General features: G+C 54.0%; 1 protein-coding gene across 1 annotated transcript; it reads right to left on the bottom strand.

Annotated features, from left to right (window-relative positions):
• Positions 1-4,169: 4,169 nt before the first annotated feature.
• LOC146860000 (beta-1,3-galactosyl-O-glycosyl-glycoprotein beta-1,6-N-acetylglucosaminyltransferase 3-like) lies at positions 4,170-10,355 on the bottom strand. The gene has a single exon (XM_085643762.1). The coding sequence runs from the start codon at positions 8,949-8,951 to the stop codon at positions 7,632-7,634; it is 1,320 nt and encodes a 439-aa protein (XP_085499888.1). The 5' UTR covers positions 8,952-10,355; the 3' UTR covers positions 4,170-7,631.
• Between the last annotated feature and the right edge of the window lie 8,852 nt (positions 10,356-19,207).

Raw genomic sequence — 19,207 nt, 5'->3', positions numbered from 1 at the left:
CGTCCCTCTCCCACAGCCCATGTTTGCCTGGATGTCAGAGTTTTACAAACTATCTCTGGCGGGATAGCCCAACTTAACTCAGTAGCTTTCACATCAAATTGAAAATGTAATGTAATTTTGTAACTTATTGTGTATATGTGATATTGTATAGGCTCTCAACATTTCCCCACCCAATGAACAGTGCTCCAGTTAAGAAAATTTAGTAAAATCTTATGATGGTACCATCTTTTGGAGTCTTGTGCTTTTCTAAACCTTAAGTGTACTTGCCTGTGTAACCAATTAATGTCATGGCGTCTTTATCCAATTTGCAAACCGGCCCTAAGACCCTTAACGTGGAGCTCTATGTGTGAAAATGCACCATCTTTTCACTTTTTTGAGTAAACGTTTGGAGTGACATTTGGCGCTGCACACGCGCGTGGTCTGATTCCTGGTGAACATAACCATGGTTGCAGCGCACAGACACCCTCCACTGCCGCACACAGAGGAAAAAAATTAGAGGGAACATTGATTGTGAAATCATATTATTGGTGGATTGTGCTTAGTGAAAATACGAAATGGCAATAACACAACGTAAGACATTTCTCTTCCTCTGAGGGTGCAAACAGCACGTATTCTGGGCAGAAGTAGCAGCTTGAGTCCTACAACTGTTCAAATAAACTTTTACAAAAAGGAAAAAAAAACAATGGCCAAAGCAGACTACGCCAACGAACATGTTTGCCCACAGAGAATAACAAACACTGGCAATACCATTAGGCCTGGCTTATGAATGTATTGGGAGAGGTTGTGGCCTTTGGGCCACAGTTGTCGACTTTGATGCTGGGGAGCCAGGTTTGAGTCTCGGGTCGGCTCAGCTTCCTGTGATTCTTGGCAAATCATTTAATCTTCCTGTGCCTACCAAATAATGAATGTGTCCTTGTGTAACGTAACTGGTGCTCATGTAAAGCGCTCCAATACCTTTGGGTCGAGTTTGCGCTATATAAATCTGCACCAAAAAACATATAGGTTAATGACTACCCTCCTCCCATCTTTGAGACTGCCAGACAAAAACGTTATAAAATATCTAGTTGTTTAAGACAATGCAATAACATTACAATGTCATATGTTTAGGCCCTTGCATAAACTAAATTCTCACAGCTATAAATATATACAAGCATTTTTTTGTGGAGGGCACACAACTTCTGCCCAATCAATATATGGACTCCTGGCTGCCAACATGTCGGTGGAGTCAAAGCCCCTTTTCTGGTGACACTCACATAATTGGCTCGTGACAGCTTAGCTGTCAAGCCAGGCCATCCAAAACTACCTTTCTTTATCTTCAATATGCCAGCTTGTGCTGGATCATGCACCATTTTCCATCATTTTTAAAAATAATTCTCAGAAGAGATCATTCGGAACCCACTTTTACAGTCACACTCGCTCATTCAAGCAAACTCATGCTTTGGTCTTACATCTCACCACTTTCAAAGCTCACCAGTCGCCACTGTTCTACACTATATAGAAATTACTACTTTGCTTTAGTCTACTCGAAAGATTAATGCTATAAATGTTTGAGAGCATGATCTCAATACTGCTTCGCAGAAGTGAAGCCTGAGGCCTAACAACAACGAGTGAGGGTTTAGAAAGGGACAAACTCCGAGGTTATGTGTGCTGCACAATGCAGCACACATAGAAACAGCAAAAACGAAAAGAAATAAGACATTTCTCCTCGTTTCGCCATGTTAAGATCAGGGTTTTTATGGTCTCAATTTTGCCGCTGCCCTATATTGATGCCACCCTTGTAAATAGGGGGCAGCGCCAAAATCAATGGGTGTTGAGGCGGAATGCCCACCACAACACCCATTGACCACCTCTTTCTCGCTAAGTGTAGCTTAAAAGGGGGCCTTATTTACAAGGCGGTGTTAAGCCACGCTAACACAGCCTTGTAAATAAGGCGATGGACTTAACGCCACCAGCACATCTTAAAAAGTGACGTTCTGGTGGCGTGAAGTCCTTGTACGTATCCTCTTTAGTTCCCACGGACAAGAAATACAGAGCGGCTGACATAGATCGAATCACAGAACGAGGCAGGACAGAATTTACCAGCATGATGACATGGGAGAGTTGAAGACAATGGACTTCCTTACGATCTGCCCAGAGTACTATCCCTGGCCACTTCTTTGGGCCACTGCAAGTTTCCAGTGTCTCCGTGCCAGGAATATTGAGTGCTCAAACTCAAGACCTGATCGTTTTGGTGCCCGGAGACACCAGACCACCTCCTGGTCAGGAGCTGAAGGAGCTGCACCACTGGTTCCTCCTGGCCCCTGCCATACTCTTACTTTAATATTGGGGTAGCAGAACCCCCCCCCCCCCCCCCCTTAGCAAAAGTAAAAGAAGCTCTTCTTTCCAGCCCCCAAGTCCTCCCCTCTTTGATCCCGTGGAGTCAGCAAAAAAGCCACTACACTATTTACCTCTTGCTCCAAGTAGGTGGGAAATGTGAGTGGATGTTCTATACTGTAATGCTTCCAGGGAAAATACGGGCAACGATCTACGTTCTGTAAACAAAAACAAAAAAAAGTACTCCCATGTAAAAGTGAAGAAGAAAAACCTGCAAAATCATAAAATACGTTCCAGAAACAGCCAGAGGCCAAAACATGCATCCATGCTGCAGACACTGCGCATAAGCATGGACAACCCGGAAACTGAAACGACCTCTACAGGGGAGACGACAAAATGTGATGTGCGTTGTGCGATTACATTGGCGACGTTTGTCTGACATGCCAATAAAGTACTGTCATGATTGTATAGTGAAAGCACTACAACTATGTGTGACTCGATAAATCCAGTTTGTGTTCGTGTCACCTGCGATGAGGGACACTTAGCAGTCCTGTCCCTCAACCACTTCCTGTCTTGACTCTCCGCCCTTCTCTCCAGCCCTGTAGTATGTCCTCTGTCTGCAATTCTTTCTTAAACTTATTATCGACGAAGCCCGGGGGCGTAATACTGGCCCCCGCCGCAGCCCCCGCAGTGCGGGGGGGGGGGGCGGGGCAAGCTCCAGGGGGCCCCCTCCGCATTGCACTCTGGCCAGAGCGCTCCTGATTGAGCCTGGAGGGGGCCCCTCTTTGTACCGTGCAGGGAGGCCCCCTCAATTTTCGTTACGCCAAGCCTCAACTTCTCCTTGAGATTCGGGTCTCGCATTCGTTTTCTCTTGAAGGGGTTTTGTCTGGGTACCGCGACTCCCTGTAACTTAAGAAGGAGATTTCCAACGTGGCTGGAAACGTTCAGGCGTGCTTCTAGGCTATTATGGAGCTATCATCAGGGCTTTAAGTGAGCCGGGTCCTGCCGGTGCTGAGACGGGTCCTTATCGGGCTCTCCATTCCTCAGGATGAAAATAATACATGTGAACTCTGCAGCAGTACCATCCTTCACTGCCTCTCATGTAACTTCAAAGAGACTCGTTCTAGTTCTTTCACAGTATCACCATTTCAGAACGGAATCATTTTCAATATGCTATAACTACGAAGCCATAGTTGTTGCTTATTTATGCTACGCAACTCGCAATCATTGACAAATCCAATAGTTCTGGCTTGTTGTAAGTGTAATTTTACCTGCTGTATTATATATCTGGAAGTAATGACAAAGGCAACAAAATACCAGTCGGGCGGCACACTAAGCCACAAATAGATTTTCAGTTTAAGGTGCTTTTAAGCCACGCCCTTAATTATATAGGCCACGCCCCTACGAGAGACCCCACAGTATTTTGTTCCCACTTAAAGCCCTGGCTGTCATGTCTCACTTCTGGATTGTATGTATCGTCATTTAAGTATATATTCGTGCTAGCGCATATTGTTGAATGAGTCAGTCACAGTGATTTAGGCGCTCGCTGCTGACATTACATATGATCTTTAAATCCCAAGTTAGATCCCTGGAAATGCTTCCTTTGCTTCTCCACATGGCGCAGTAGGGAAAAGGATTCTTACATTGTGAAATAGTGGCACGTACTGTTTACTGCACTTAGAAATGTCAAAGCGCTACACAAAAGAATATTCATTCACTGACTTTGGAAAATCTCAAAGAAGTTAAGTTATGAAATTGACAAATAATTTTCTTGCAGTGTTTGTGGCTTCCCCATACGCATAGCTAGACACAACATATATCACAGTACTGGAGCATTCAATAGAAAACATAGTGCATACTGCGCAAATGTATTTATTTATAAGTTAATTTCATTTAAAAAATATATATTTTGATTTTAAAAGGTTGCTCACACAATTGTGAATTCCTACACATACTACATCAACATAGACAAATATTCACATTATTCTACAATGAATGCCAAGTAAGTAAACCCTACGAAAAGCATTGGTTGCTTTCACTCTCATGACGCTCCAAGGTTCTTTCTCCAGCGCTTTGGGGTGTTCTGCAGTTGGCAGGTTTCCTCCGCTCGCCCTCAGATGGCCCCAGGTTCTCATGAGTGCATCTGCAGGGAGGCATCGATGCCGCATGCCCACAGTGACGTGCCCATTTGGAGGCAGGTGTTACAAGTGCATATATAAAGCAAATAGAACTCCGCTTGTATAGTAACTATTTTAATTTGAAAGAAGACCAAACATCTGAGAAATAGTCCTATGAAAGTTTTCAATAACCCTGGGCAGACAACTACGCTACGCTCGCGAAGTTTGCATAGTTTGTGCTACTTCGAGCTGCGCGAATTGCACGTAGCACGGTGCAAAATCGCGTAGCGTAGCTGGCATTTTTTGCTCGCTCACGGTCCTCAACGTCAACATCCCGGCGACACTTTTTCCTCGTTCGCGATCAGCAACATCAAGTTGCTGATCGTGAGCGTGGAAAATAAACCTCCCGGTGAGATTCTCAATGCGGGGAGGTCAGGTTTCTCACTGCGAGTGGTCGCGTATGCTCGTGTCCGCTCGCGGAGAGAAACTACCAGTCCGCGTTGAGAAAGCTGCCGCTCGAGTAAAAATCTACTCGAGCGGCAGAAAAAGACAGCTCGCACTGTGCAAGATGCCGTTTTCAATGATTGCACAGTGCGCACAAGCATCCGGCACTGTGCAATCATCGCGAACAGCACACTACGCAGTTCGCGTAGTGCTACGCATATCTCGCGTAGTGCACTTCATGTAGCTACGCGTAGCGCTACTACGCGAACTACGCCAACTACGCCCAGGGTCAGTTTTAAACAAACAGTGTTCAACATGTTGTGTAGGTAACGAACATTATAATCTCTAAGTTAACTGAGATATATTATACTTATTATACTGCTGTTCTTTTTCTCCTGATTTTCAATAAACTCACACTTAAAAAAAAAATAAAAAAAAACAACAGCCCAGGGGTGTGTCTCTTAAACAACTGCCTATATGACCATCAGCATGCATTCTATCTTTCCACGATTTAACACTTTCATTTTTCTGACCAAGCTTTTTTTTATAATATCCAAATTTAAGTGCCCGCGAGCATGTGATGAAACAGTGGTTGACACTATTAGGATCTGGCGTGTTCATTATACCCGAGGTCACTGGATTTATGTGACAGAAGAGGACCAGGGCCGGACTGGGAACCGAAGCCGGCCCGGGCAAACTGAATGCCTGGCCCCCGGGAAGGTGGTAGGGGACGCAGCCGAGCTGTTTGACAGGGCATATTATGGTTTCGGCCGAATTTGTTACGGGGGGCGATATTACCGGCCCCCAGTAACAAAAACACACCCCATGGGGGTCAAAACTGGCCCCCACCTTGGCAGCCCACCGGGGTAATGCCCGGTGCCCGCTATGGCCTGTCCAGCCCTGAAAAGGACCAATTTATGGAGCAGAGTAGACTAAGTTATGCGGCAAGAAAAGGCAAATTATGCGACACAATGCAGAACAATTTTGTGACAGCATTACTACATAATTTTGTCATTTCTACACGTAAACACTGTCTGGGGAAAGGTTTCACCTCCTTAATACCAGTTTAACATTTAATTACACTAATAAGGTGACCAGTAAACCTTTGCATAGGGCCTCTACTGTCTGGCGACACTTGTCGCCAGGATACCGGTATTTTAGTCACTTTTAATCCGATTGAACTAGAACCATTTTTGTTACAATCTGTAGATTATTCACATATGATGGATTGTGTGGCAAATCCCTAATAATGAGGAAAACGATGCAGCTACAGATCGCATAATCCCAGTGGCCCTGATTATTGCTGTTTAAGTACCACAAGCTGTGCAAAACATTTCTGCACTTTGTATTTGTGTGTACAGGAGTTACTCAAACCTTTTGCACTATTATGGAATTCTTGCTGATTTGCCTTCTCTGCTCTCTCCCGATTACTTTCACCTCGTTGCAGCCTCACTCCTTTCTTCACACCTACCCACAAATTGACAGCGTTGATTATTTGCTTTTTCCCCATTTTCTTCTCTTCTCCATTGTACTAATTCTTCGATGCTCTACCATGAGGCGCATCACCACACACCTCACTTCTTTCCAAAATACTTCACTCTGTCCAACTCTGCTCCTATTTCTCCTTGTCCTAATTTTATTGTCCCACTTTCCACTCCTATCATGGTCTAAAGCCTTCCGAGTTCACTTCTTTTCCTTCCTTCCTTGTCCTACTTTCACCTCCTATCATGGTCTAGCTCCTTCCTAGTTCACTTTTTTTCCTTACTTCCTTGTCCTACTTTCTACTCCTATCATGGTCTAACTCTTTCCTAGTTCACTTCTTTTCCTGCTTCCAGTCTACAATCAAACACAGCTCTTTTCCGTCTCACTTTTCCAACAATCAATATTGATCCAAGTTGAACTACTTCCTCTGCCCAGCCACTTCTTTTACTCCTTCTCTGATCCCCCATCACTCTTTTCTCATCAAGCCTCCACTCCTGATTCTCAGCACTACTCCACGATCTCCTTCCCTATTAAATTCCTTCCTTTACGTTACCTCCATTCCTTTCTCCACTGGTGCTCGGGCACTTCCCACTACTACTTCACTCCTTCTTCTACCCCTGCTCTGTTCCTCACACCTCCACCTCTCACCACACTGCTCCTTCCCTCGTCACTGCCCCAACCCTCTCGTTCTCTCTCCACACATTTCTAATTACTTACAAGGATATCCAACAGGAGTGAATATGGTGGCGCAGTATGATTTGAGCACCATCATAAATGCCTTTGGTATGTGCTTTCGCCTGTTAGTGTCACGGGCACGTCTCTTCACGTCCTTGTGCGGTTGATATTGTCCAGTCCCATTTCTTCTTTTATCACTTTGGATCTATTCACCCAGGCCCATCTTTAGAAAGTGCTGTCAACTATCGCTGCGGTAATCCTTCCATCTCATGTCCTTCTCTATGGGCCTCCTGCCCAGTCCCCTTTCTCTGTTCATTGCCGTCTCAATCACGTCACATCTTTTTACGAAGATCTTAGCGAGGCACGACTTCCAAAAGACATAGACCTGCATACTCCTGCTTGCATGTTACTCATAACTCCCTGACCATCGGGCTTTGAGAGCAAAAGCCGTGAGTCGCTTTTCACCAAATCACCACTGGCACATTTTTCACTAATCACAACGACTAGGCTAGGCCAGACCTCAAAGTAGAACCATCATGATCTCTGACCCTCATATTTCCAAGCTGCCTCTGTACTACCAGCATTAGGCTCATGGTGTCTTCATAGCTCTTCTCCATACAGCGCCTTGTGTCTTAGATATTCTTCAAGACACTCGATTGCTGTGTTGTCCACTAAGGGGTCAAACTTGTTGGCCAGCAGGTGATGCTGCTGCAGCATCCAGTTCAAGTCTCCAGCGCCATAGATGCAGACGGAACGCTGGTGGATGCCGGTGCAGGGAGGGTAGGGTGCCCCCCTCCTGACATCCCCTTCCAAGTAGTGCCACTTCACCAGGCGTGCCAGAGCATTCATATCAGATAGTTCGTACTTTTCATTGTAGGGCGTGGATCCAGGCATTTCAGGCATTCGGTGGAGGGTGGCCCAGAGGTGCTCATCGGGGCTGTAGGTGTCCTTCTCCCACTCCACCAGCTTCTTGACAAGAGGCTCCTCAAACACCGCCTTCACAAAGTCCCTTGAGACCACGAAGTAGGCGTTGCCAGAAAACATAGGACTGTTTATGGGCGGAGGGGTTTTCTTCGTACCCCTACTGACAATACGAGAGTCTTGCACCTCATGGCGCAGCTGCCACCGTTTCTTCTTGTGCTCTGGTGTCTTCTCAGACTCCAAGCTGCTGCGGCCGTTCAACACCTGCAGGGCACGCACCATCTCAGCATTGGTCTTGATCGGGAAGTCGGTGCCACATGTGTTGAGCAGGTACCTCCACTGCACGGGGCTCCTCAGCAGGTCCTCCATGCAGTTAATGTCTGCCTGGACCCTGGACCAGGAGGCGTAGACCACCCTCTCGAGCTTGGATGCTACAAACACATTGTCAAAGCACGAGGCAATGGCTTTTACCGCCTTCAGGAAGAGCTCGGGGGCCTTAGCGTCCACGTGCACGCAGTATATGTTCTGTGGGGCATAGAGAGATCTCAGCAGCCGCTCAAACATCTCAATGTTGTTATGGATGACCATAGAGTAGGCAATGGGGAAGTCCTCCTCTGCGCGGCTCAGTGCAACAGGCAAGAAGCGCCTGCTCGCACGGTAGTGGTTGCAATCCTGTGTCTGATTCAGGTAGTCGCTCTCTGTGGTGGGTTGATGCCTCCTGGCCACCTCCAGCCTCTGGAGGGCTGCCTGCTCCAGAGCCTCGAAGTCACCCCTGATGATCTGGGAGCAGTTGATGCCTGCTGCCGGGGACAGGCGTAGGCGAGTGTAGAGGCGGTCCTTGCATTTGGTGCTCTCTGGATACCAAACATCAGTGCAGATGTCAGCCAGCTTGCAGTCCTTGAAGATGTACACTTTCAGAAGAGCAGTGACACATACCATGAAAATCAATAGTGTTAACATCTGCTGCAGTTTAAGCATCTTCTTCTGGAGAAAAGACATTGCAGAGATAATTCTGAGTAGTATCTGCTGGCTGACTGAAACCACGAAGTACACAGTTCACTGTGAATACGGTCTTTGGTACCTTTCAGTAGCACTGGATCCAGGCTGGTCCTGGAGTGATACAGCACAAGACATTGGCCGCCACCCTGACGGTACTCCAAGGATGCTGGCTGGAACTCTGGAGAACACTGTGTCCCTGTGGATTAGTGATGAGGCCTTTGGTACCTTTCAGCAGCATTGGATGGAGGCTGGAACTCCAGTGATACACCACAAGGCAAATGCTACCATCCTGACGGTACTCCAAGGATGCTGGCTGGAACTCTTGAGAACACTGTGTCCCTGAGGATTAGTGATGAGGCCTTTGGTACCTTTCAGCAGCATTGGATGAAGGCTGGAACTCCAGCGATACACCACAAGACAAATGCTACCATCCTGACGGTACTCCAAGGATGCTGGCTGGAACTCTGGAGAACACTGTGTCCCTGTGGATTAGTGATGAGGCCTTTGGTACCTTTCAGCAGCATTGGATGAAGGCTGGAACTCCAGTGATACACCACAAGACAAATGCTACCATCCTGACGGTACTCCAAGGATGCTGGCTGGAACTCTGGAGAACACTGTGTCCCTGTGGATTAGTAATGAGGTATTTGGTACCTTTCAGCAGTATTGGATGGAGTCTGGAACTCTAGTGAGACAGCGCAAGACAAAGGCCACCACCCTGATAATACACCACAGGATGCCGTTTGGAGCTCAGGCGGCACGGGCCAGGATGAACGCTGGTTCTCTGGTGGATGAAGCCCAGAGGCGCAACTAGAGCCACATTTCGGGGGGGGGGGCTAAGAAACAATTTCGGGGGGGGGGGGGGGCTGAATCTTTTAAGGCAGAGTGGAGCTGCAGGGTCTCTTAGAAGGGGTGAAACAACAGCGAGGCCTCATTAACATGCAAATGGTCTTTTAAAGACCTGTGAAGTGCTCGGGTGCGGCTGTGTGTGCGCCGGGAAGATGTCTCATCCCGGGCTGCCACACACGACGATGGGGGGTGGCGGGGGGGGGGGGGGGGGGAGCTGAAGCCCTGTTAGTCCAATGGGTGTTGCGCGCCTGATGAAGCCCCGGGTGAACTTACGGGTTGCTGGCTGGTGAACTGGAGAACCGAAGTTGTAGGCTGGTGCTTTAAGGTGAACACACTGGATGTAGACCGGAACTTTGGGGGCGCCTACTGGATGGCCACAGGTGCTCTGGGGGCACTTGCAGGGTATAGGCTGGTTTTCACACAGGATGCTGCCTAGACGAAGTATGGTCCTGAGCAGAATGTGGTCTGGCACATTGGAGGAACACAGCCGGAACTCTGGCCGCACAGACTTCTAATGAGGGTGCAGAGGTGCCGGCTTGGACGGCAACTCATCTCCAGGTGCTACTTGGCAGGTATGCTGGTTGAGCAGGGATCACTTCTCACCTCTCTCCATAAATTGCTGCAATCTGCTTTGATGTGTGATAATGCACGAGTGAGTTAAGCAAGAGTACAAGAGGTCGCCCGTCACCCTGTTCTGCTCACCAGCTTTGAATTCTGGCACAGGGGATTTTTCCTGCGTTTCCTGATGAGGTCCAGAATCCGCCCCAAGTTATTCCAGGCCGATGACATGAAAAGCTGCGGTAGCTTCGCACCACAATCCAAGGAAGGCGTGGACTTTAGCCTTCTTCCTCGGCGTCCCCTCTTCGATTTACAAAGTGACACAAGGAAAATGAAGCCATAGAGTGCAGGAGCCCTCAGCCCCTCCCCAGGATAGTAAAGCCATGGAGTGCAGGAGCCCTCAGCCCCTCCCCAGGATAGTGAAGCCATGGGGTGCACGAGCCCTCAGCCCCTTCCCACGATAGTGAAGCCATGGAGTGCACGAGCCCTCAGCCCCTCCCCAGGATAGTGAAGCCATGGGGTGCAGGAGCCCTCAGCCCCTTACCAGGATAGTGAAGCCATGGAGTGCAGGAGCCCTCAGCCCCTCCCCAGGATAGTGAAGCCATGGGGTGCAGGAGCCCTCAGCCCCTCCCCAGGATAGTGAAGCCATGGGGTGCAGGAGCCCTCAGCCCCTCCCCAGGATAGTGAAGCCATGGAGTGCAGGAGCCCTCAGCCCCTCCCCAGGATAGTGAAGCCATGGGGTGCAGGAGCCCTCAGCCCCTTACCAGGATAGTGAAGCCATGGGGTGCAGGAGCCCTCAGCCCCTCCCCAGGAAAGTGAAGCCATGGGGTGCAGGAGCCCTCAGCCCCTTACCAGGATAGTGAAGCCATAGAGTGCAGGAGCCCTCAGCCCCTCCCTAGGATAGTGAAGCCATGGGGTGCAGGAGCCCTCAGCCCCTTCTCAGGAAAGTGAAGCCATGGGGCACAGGAGCCCTCAGCCCCTTCCCAAGAAAGTGAAACCATGGGGTGCATGAGCCCTCAACCCCTTCCCAGGTTAGTGAAGCCATAGGGTGCACGAGCCCTCAGCACCTTCCCAGGATAGTGAAGCCATGGAGTGCAGGAGCCCTCAGCCCCTCCCCAGGATAGTGAAGCCATGGGGTGCAGGAGCCCTCAGCCCCTCCCCAGGATAGTGAAGCCATGGGGTGCAGGAGCCCTCAGCCCCTCCCCAGGATAGTGAAGCCATGGGGTGCAGGAGCCCTCAGCCCCTCCCCAGGATAGTGAAGCCATGGGGTGCACGAGCCCTCGGCCCCTCCCCAGGATAGTGAAGCCATGGAGGGCAGGAGCCCTCAGCCCCTCCCCAGGATAGTGAAGCCATGGGGTGCAGGAGCCCTCAGCCCCTCCCCAGGATAGTGAAGCCATGGGGTGCAGGAGCCCTCAGGCTCTTCCGAGGATAGTGAAGCCATGGGGTGCACGAGTCCTCGGCCCCTCCCCAGGATAGTGAGGCCATGGAGTGCACAAGCCCTAAGCCCATCCCCAGGATAGTGAGGCCATGGAGTGCACGAGCCCTCAGACCCTTCGCAGGACAGTGAAGCCATGGGGCGCAGGAGCCCTCAGCCCCTTCGCAGGACAGTGAAGCCATGGGGTGCAGGAGCCCTCAGCCCCTTCCCAGGATAGTGAGGCCATGGAGTGCACGAGCCCTCAGCACCTTCCCAGGATAGTGAAGCCATGGAGTGCAGGAGCCCTCAGCCCCTTCGCAGGAAAGTGAAGCCATGGGGTGCAGGAGCCCTCAGCCCCTTCCCACGATAGTGAAGCCATGGAGTGCACGAGCCCTCAGCCCCTTACCAGGATAGTGAAGCCATGGGGTGCAGGAGCCCTCAGCCCCTCCCCAGGAAAGTGAAGCCATGGGGTGCAGGAGCCCTCAGCCCCTTACCAGGATAGTGAAGCCATAGAGTGCAGGAGCCCTCAGCCCCTCCCCAGGATAGTGAAGCCATGGGGTGCAGGAGCCCTCAGCCCCTCCACAGGATAGTGAAGCCATGGGGTGCAGGAGCCCTCAGCCCCTCCCCAGGATAGTGAAGCCATGGGGTGCAGGAGCCCTCAGCCCCTCCCCAGGATAGTGAAGCCATAGAGTGCAGGAGCCCTCAGCCCCTCCCCAGGATAGTGAAGCCATGGGGTGCAGGAGCCCTCAGCCCCTCCCCAGGATAGTGAAGCCATGGGGTGCAGGAGCCCTCAGCCCCTTCCCACGATAGTGAAGCCATGGAGTGCACGAGCCCTCAGCCCCTTCCCACGATAGTGAAGCCATGGAGTGCACGAGCCCTCAGCCCCTCCCCAGGATAGTGAAGCCATAGAGTGCAGGAGCCCTCAGCCCTTCCCAAGATAGTGAGGCCATGGAGTGCACGAGTTCTCAGCACCTTCCCAGGATAGTGAAGCCATGGGGTGCAGGAGCCCTCAGCCCCTTCTCAGGAAAGTGAAGCCATGGGGCACAGGAGCCCTCAGCCCCTTCCCAAGAAAGTGAAACCATGGGGTGCATGAGCCCTCAACCCCTTCCCAGGTTAGTGAAGCCATAGGGTGCACGAGCCCTCAGCACCTTCCCAGGATAGTGAAGCCATGGGGTGCAGAAGCCCTCAGCCCCTCCCCAGGATAGTGAAGCCATGGAGTGCAGGAGCCCTCAGCCCCTCCCCAGGATAGTGAAGCCATGGAGTGCAGGAGCCCTCAGCCCCTCCCCAGGATAGTGAAGCCATGGGGTGCAGGAGCCCTCAGCCCCTCCCCAGGATAGTGAAGCCATGGGGTGCAGGAGCCCTCAGCCCCTCCCCAGGATAGTGAAGCCATGGGGTGCAGGAGCCCTCTGCCCCTTCCGAGGATAGTGAAGCCATGGGGTGCACGAGCCCTCGGCCCCTCCCCAGGATAGTGAAGCCATGGAGTGCAGGAGCCCTCAGCCCCTCCCCAGGATAGTGAAGCCATGGGGTGCAGGAGCCCTCAGCCCCTCCCCAGGATAGTGAAGCCATGGGGTGCAGGAGCCCTCAGCCCCTTCCGAGGATAGTGAAGCCATGGGGTGCACGAGCCCTCGGCCCCTCCCCAGGATAGTGAGGCCATGGAGTGCGCTGGGACGCTCACGGGCAGCTATGTGCTTTAGAAATCTGGTAACATAACATAACATAACACAAGCCCTAAGCCCATCTCCAGGATAGTGAAGCAATGGAGTGCAGGAGCCCTCAGCCCCTTCGCAGGAAAGTGAAGCCATGGGGTGCAGGAGCCCTCGGCCCCTTCCCACGATAGTGAAGCCATGGAGTGCACGAGCCCTCAGCCCCTTCCCACGATAGTGAAGCCATGGAGTGCACGAGCCCTCAGCCCCTTCCCACGATAGTGAAGCCATGGAGTGCACGAGCCCTCAGCCCCTCCCCAGGATAGTGAAGCCATAGAGTGCAGGAGCCCTCAGCCCTTCCCAAGATAGTGAGGCCATGGAGTGCACGAGTTCTCAGCACCTTCCCAGGATAGTGAAGCCATGGGGTGCAGGAGCCCTCAGCCCCTTCTCAGGAAAGTGAAGCCATGGGGCACAGGAGCCCTCAGCCCCTTCCCAAGAAAGTGAAACCATGGGGTGCATGAGCCCTCAACCCCTTCCCAGGTAAGTGAAGCCATAGGGTGCACGAGCCCTCAGCACCTTCCCAGGATAGTGAAGCCATGGGGTGCAGAAGCCCTCAGCCCCTCCCCAGGATAGTGAAGCCATGGAGTGCAGGAGCCCGCAGCCCCTCCCCAGGATAGTGAAGCCATGGAGTGCAGGAGCCCTCAGCCCCTCCCCAGGATAGTGAAGCCATGGGGTGCAGGAGCCCTCAGCCCCTCCCCAGGATAGTGAAGCCATGGGGTGCAGGAGCCCTCAGCCCCTCCCCAGGATAGTGAAGCCATGGGGTGCACGAGCCCTCGGCCCCTCCCCAGGATAGTGAAGCCATGGAGTGCACGAGCTCTCAGCCCCTCCCCAGGATAGTGAAGCCATGGGGTGCAGGAGCCCTCAGCCCCTCCCCAGGATAGTGCAGCCATGGGGTGCAGGAGCCCTCAGCCCCTTCCGAGGATAGTGGAGCCATGGGGTGCGCGAGCCCTCGGCCCCTCCCCAGGATAGTGAGGCCATGGAGTGCGCTGGGACGCTCACGGGCAGCTATGCGCTTTAGAAATCTGGTAACATAACATAACATAACACAAGCCCTAAGCCCATCCCCAGGATAGTGAAGCAATGGAGTGCAGGAGCCCTCAGCCCCTTCGCAGGAAAGTGAAGACATGGGGTGCAGGAGCCCTCAGCCCCTTCCCACGATAGTGAAGCCATGGAGTGCACGAGCCCTCAGCCCCTTCCCACGATAGTGAAGCCATGGAGTGCACGAGCCCTCAGCCCCTTACCAGGATAGTGAAGCCATGGGGCGCAGGAGCCCTCAGCCCCTCCCCAGGAAAGTGAAGCCATGGGGTGCAGGAGCCCTCAGCCCCTTACCAGGATAGTGAAGCCATAGAGTGCAGGAGCCCTCAGCCCCTCCCCAGGATAGTGAAGCCATGGGGTGCAGGAGCCCTCAGCCCCTCCCCAGGATAGTGAAGCCATGGGGTGCAGGAGCCCTCAGCCCCTCCCCAGGATAGTGAAGCCATGGGGTGCAGGAGCCCTCAGCCCCTCCCCAGGATAGTGAAGCCATAGAGTGCAGGAGCCCTCATCCCCTCCCCAGGATAGTGAAGCCATGGGGTGCAGGAGCCCTCAGCCCCTCCCCAGGATAGTGAAGCCATGGGGTGCAGGAGCCCTCAGCCCCTTCCCACGATAGTGAAGCCATGGAGTGCACGAGCCCTCAGCCCCTTCCCACGATAGTGAAGCCATGGAGTGCACGAGCCCTCAGCCCCTCCCCAGGATAGTGAAGCCATAGAGTGCAGGAGCCCTCAGCCCTTCCCAAGATAGTGAGGCCATGGAGTGCACGAGTTCTCAGCACCTTCCCAGGATAGTGAAGCCATGGGGTGCAGGAGCCCTCAGCCCCTTCTCAGGAAAGTGAAGCCATGGGGCACAGGAGCCCTCAGCCCCTTCCCAAGAAAGTGAAACCATGGGGTGCATGAGCCCTCAACCCCTTCCCAGGTTAGTGAAGCCATAGGGTGCACGAGCCCTCAGCACCTTCCCAGGATAGTGAAGCCATGGGGTGCAAAAGCCCTCAGCCCCTCCCCAGGATAGTGAAGCCATGGAGTGCAGGAGCCCTCAGCCCCTCTCCAGGATAGTGAAGCCATGGAGTGCAGGAGCCCTCAGCCCCTCCCCAGGATAGTGAAGCCATGGGGTGCAGGAGCCCTCAGCCCCTCCCCAGGATAGTGAAGCCATGGGGTGCAGGAGCCCTCAGCCCCTCCCCAGGATAGTGAAGCCATGGGGTGCAGGAGCCCTCTGCCCCTTCCGAGGATAGTGAAGCCATGGGGTGCACGAGCCCTCGGCCCCTCCCCAGGATAGTGAAGCCATGGAGTGCAGGAGCCCTCAGCCCCTCCCCAGGATAGTGAAGCCATGGGGTGCAGGAGCCCTCAGCCCCTTCCCAGGATAGTGAAGCCATGGGGTGCAGGAGCCCTCAGCCCCTCCCCAGGATAGTGAAGCCATGGGGTGCAGGAGCCCTCAGCCCCTTCCGAGGATAGTGAAGCCATGGGGTGCACGAGCCCTCGGCCCCTCCCCAGGATAGTGAGGCCATGGAGTGCGCTGGGACGCTCACGGGCAGCTATGTGCTTTAGAAATCTGGTAACATAACATAACATAACACAAGCCCTAAGCCCATCTCCAGGATAGTGAAGCAATGGAGTGCAGGAGCCCTCAGCCCCTTCGCAGGAAAGTGAAGCCATGGGGTGCAGGAGCCCTCGGCCCCTTCCCACGATAGTGAAGCCATGGAGTGCACGAGCCCTCAGCCCCTTCCCACGATAGTGAAGCCATGGAGTGCACGAGCCCTCAGCCCCTTCCCACGATAGTGAAGCCATGGAGTGCACGAGCCCTCAGCCCCTCCCCAGGATAGTGAAGCCATAGAGTGCAGGAGCCCTCAGCCCTTCCCAAGATAGTGAGGCCATGGAGTGCACGAGTTCTCAGCACCTTCCCAGGATAGTGAAGCCATGGGGTGCAGGAGCCCTCAGCCCCTTCTCAGGAAAGTGAAGCCATGGGGCACAGGAGCCCTCAGCCCCTTCCCAAGAAAGTGAAACCATGGGGTGCATGAGCCCTCAACCCCTTCCCAGGTAAGTGAAGCCATAGGGTGCACGAGCCCTCAGCACCTTCCCAGGATAGTGAAGCCATGGGGTGCAGAAGCCCTCAGCCCCTCCCCAGGATAGTGAAGCCATGGAGTGCAGGAGCCCGCAGCCCCTCCCCAGGATAGTGAAGCCATGGAGTGCAGGAGCCCTCAGCCCCTCCCCAGGATAGTGAAGCCATGGGGTGCAGGAGCCCTCAGCCCCTCCCCAGGATAGTGAAGCCATGGGGTGCAGGAGCCCTCAGCCCCTCCCCAGGATAGTGAAGCCATGGGGTGCACGAGCCCTCGGCCCCTCCCCAGGATAGTGAAGCCATGGAGTGCACGAGCTCTCAGCCCCTCCCCAGGATAGTGAAGCCATGGGGTGCAGGAGCCCTCAGCCCCTCCCCAGGATAGTGCAGCCATGGGGTGCAGGAGCCCTCAGCCCCTTCCGAGGATAGTGGAGCCATGGGGTGCGCGAGCCCTCGGCCCCTCCCCAGGATAGTGAGGCCATGGAGTGCGCTGGGACGCTCACGGGCAGCTATGCGCTTTAGAAATCTGGTAACATAACATAACATAACACAAGCCCTAAGCCCATCCCCAGGATAGTGAAGCAATGGAGTGCAGGAGCCCTCAGCCCCTTCGCAGGAAAGTGAAGACATGGGGTGCAGGAGCCCTCAGCCCCTTCCCACGATAGTGAAGCCATGGAGTGCACGAGCCCTCAGCCCCTTCCCACGATAGTGAAGCCATGGAGTGCACGAGCCCTCAGCCCCTTACCAGGATAGTGAAGCCATGGGGCGCAGGAGCCCTCAGCCCCTCCCCAGGAAAGTGAAGCCATGGGGTGCAGGAGCCCTCAGCCCCTTACCAGGATAGTGAAGCCATAGAGTGCAGGAGCCCTCAGCCCCTCCCCAGGATAGTGAAGCCATGGGGTGCAGGAGCCCTCAGCCCCTCCCCAGGATAGTGAAGCCATGGGGTGCAGGAGCCCTCAGCCCCTCCCCAGGATAGTGAAGCCATGGGGTGCAGGAGCCCTCAGCCCCTCCCCAGGATAGTGAAGCCATAGAGTGCAGGAGCCCTCATCCCCTCCCCAGGATAGTGAAGCCATGAGGTGCAGGAGCCCTCAGCCCCTTCCCACGATAGTGAAGCCATGGAGTGCACGAGCCCTCAGCCCCTTCCCACGATAGTGAAGCCATGGAGTGCACGAGCCCTCAGCCCCTCCCCAGGATAGTGAAGCCATAGAGTGCAGGAGCCCTCAGCCCTTCCCAAGATAGTGAGGCCATGGAGTGCACGAGTTCTCAGCACCTTCCCAGGATAGTGAAGCCATGGGGTGCAGGAGCCCTCAGCCCCTTCTCAGGAAAGTGAAGCCATGGGGCACAGGAGCCCTCAGCCCCTTCCCAAGAAAGTGAAACCATGGGGTGCATGAGCCCTCAACCCCTTCCCAGGTTAGTGAAGCCATAGGGTGCACGAGCCCTCAGCACCTTCCCAGGATAGTGAAGCCATGGGGTGCAAAAGCCCTCAGCCCCTCCCCAGGATAGTGAAGCCATGGAGTGCAGGAGCCCTCAGCCCCTCCCCAGGATAGTGAAGCCATGGAGTGCAGGAGCCCTCAGCCCCTCCCCAGGATAGTGAAGCCATGGGGTGCAGGAGCCCTCAGCCCCTCCCCAGGATAGTGAAGCCATGGGGTGCAGGAGCCCTCAGCCCCTCCCCAGGATAGTGAAGCCATGGGGTGCAGGAGCCCTCTGCCCCTTCCGAGGATAGTGAAGCCATGGGGTGCACGAGCCCTCGGCCCCTCCCCAGGATAGTGAAGCCATGGAGTGCAGGAGCCCTCAGCCCCTCCCCAGGATAGTGAAGCCATGGGGTGCAGGAGCCCTCAGCCCCTTCCCAGGATAGTGAAGCCATGGGGTGCAGGAGCCCTCAGCCCCTTCCGAGGATAGTGAAGCCATGGGGTGCACGAGCCCTCGGCCCCTCCCCAGGATAGTGAGGCCATGGAGTGCGCTGGGACGCTCACGGGCAGCTATGCGCTTTAGAAATCTGGTAACATAACATAACATAACACAAGCCCTAAGCCCATCCCCAGGATAGTGAAGCAATGGAGTGCAGGAGCCCTCAGCCCCTTCGCAGGAAAGTGAAGCCATGGGGTGCAGGAGCCCTCAGCCCCTTCCCACGATAGTGAAGCCATGGAGTGCACGAGCCCTCAGCCCCTTCCCACGATAGTGAAGCCATGGAGTGCACGAGCCCTCAGCCCCTTCCCAGGATAGTGAAGCCACGGAGTGCAGGAGCCCTCAGCCCCTCCCCAGGATAGTGAGGCCATGGAGTGCAGGAGCCCTCAGCCCCTCCCCAGGATAGTGAAGCCATAGAGTGCAGGAGCCCTCAGCCCCTCCCATGATAGTGAAGCCATAGAGTGCAGGAGCCCTCAGCCCTTCCCCAGGAAAGTGAAGCCATGGAGTGCAGGAGCCCTAAGCCCCTCCCCAGGATAGTGAAGCCATAGAGTGCAGGAGCCCTCACCCCTCCCCAGGATAGTGAAGCCATAGAGTGCAGGAGCCCTCAGCCCCTCCCCAAGATAATGAAGCCATAGAGTGCAGGAGCCCTCAGCCCCTCCGCAGGATAGTGAAGCCATGGACTGCAGGAGCCCTCAGCCCCTCCCCAGGATAGTGAAGCCATGGAGTGCAGGAGCCCTCAGCCCCTTCCGAGG

Source organism: Triturus cristatus, chromosome 3_1 (genome assembly GCF_964204655.1).
Source record: "Triturus cristatus chromosome 3_1, aTriCri1.1, whole genome shotgun sequence".
Lineage (NCBI taxonomy): Eukaryota > Metazoa > Chordata > Amphibia > Caudata > Salamandridae > Triturus > Triturus cristatus.
This window is presented reverse-complemented; position numbering and strand designations above follow the sequence as displayed.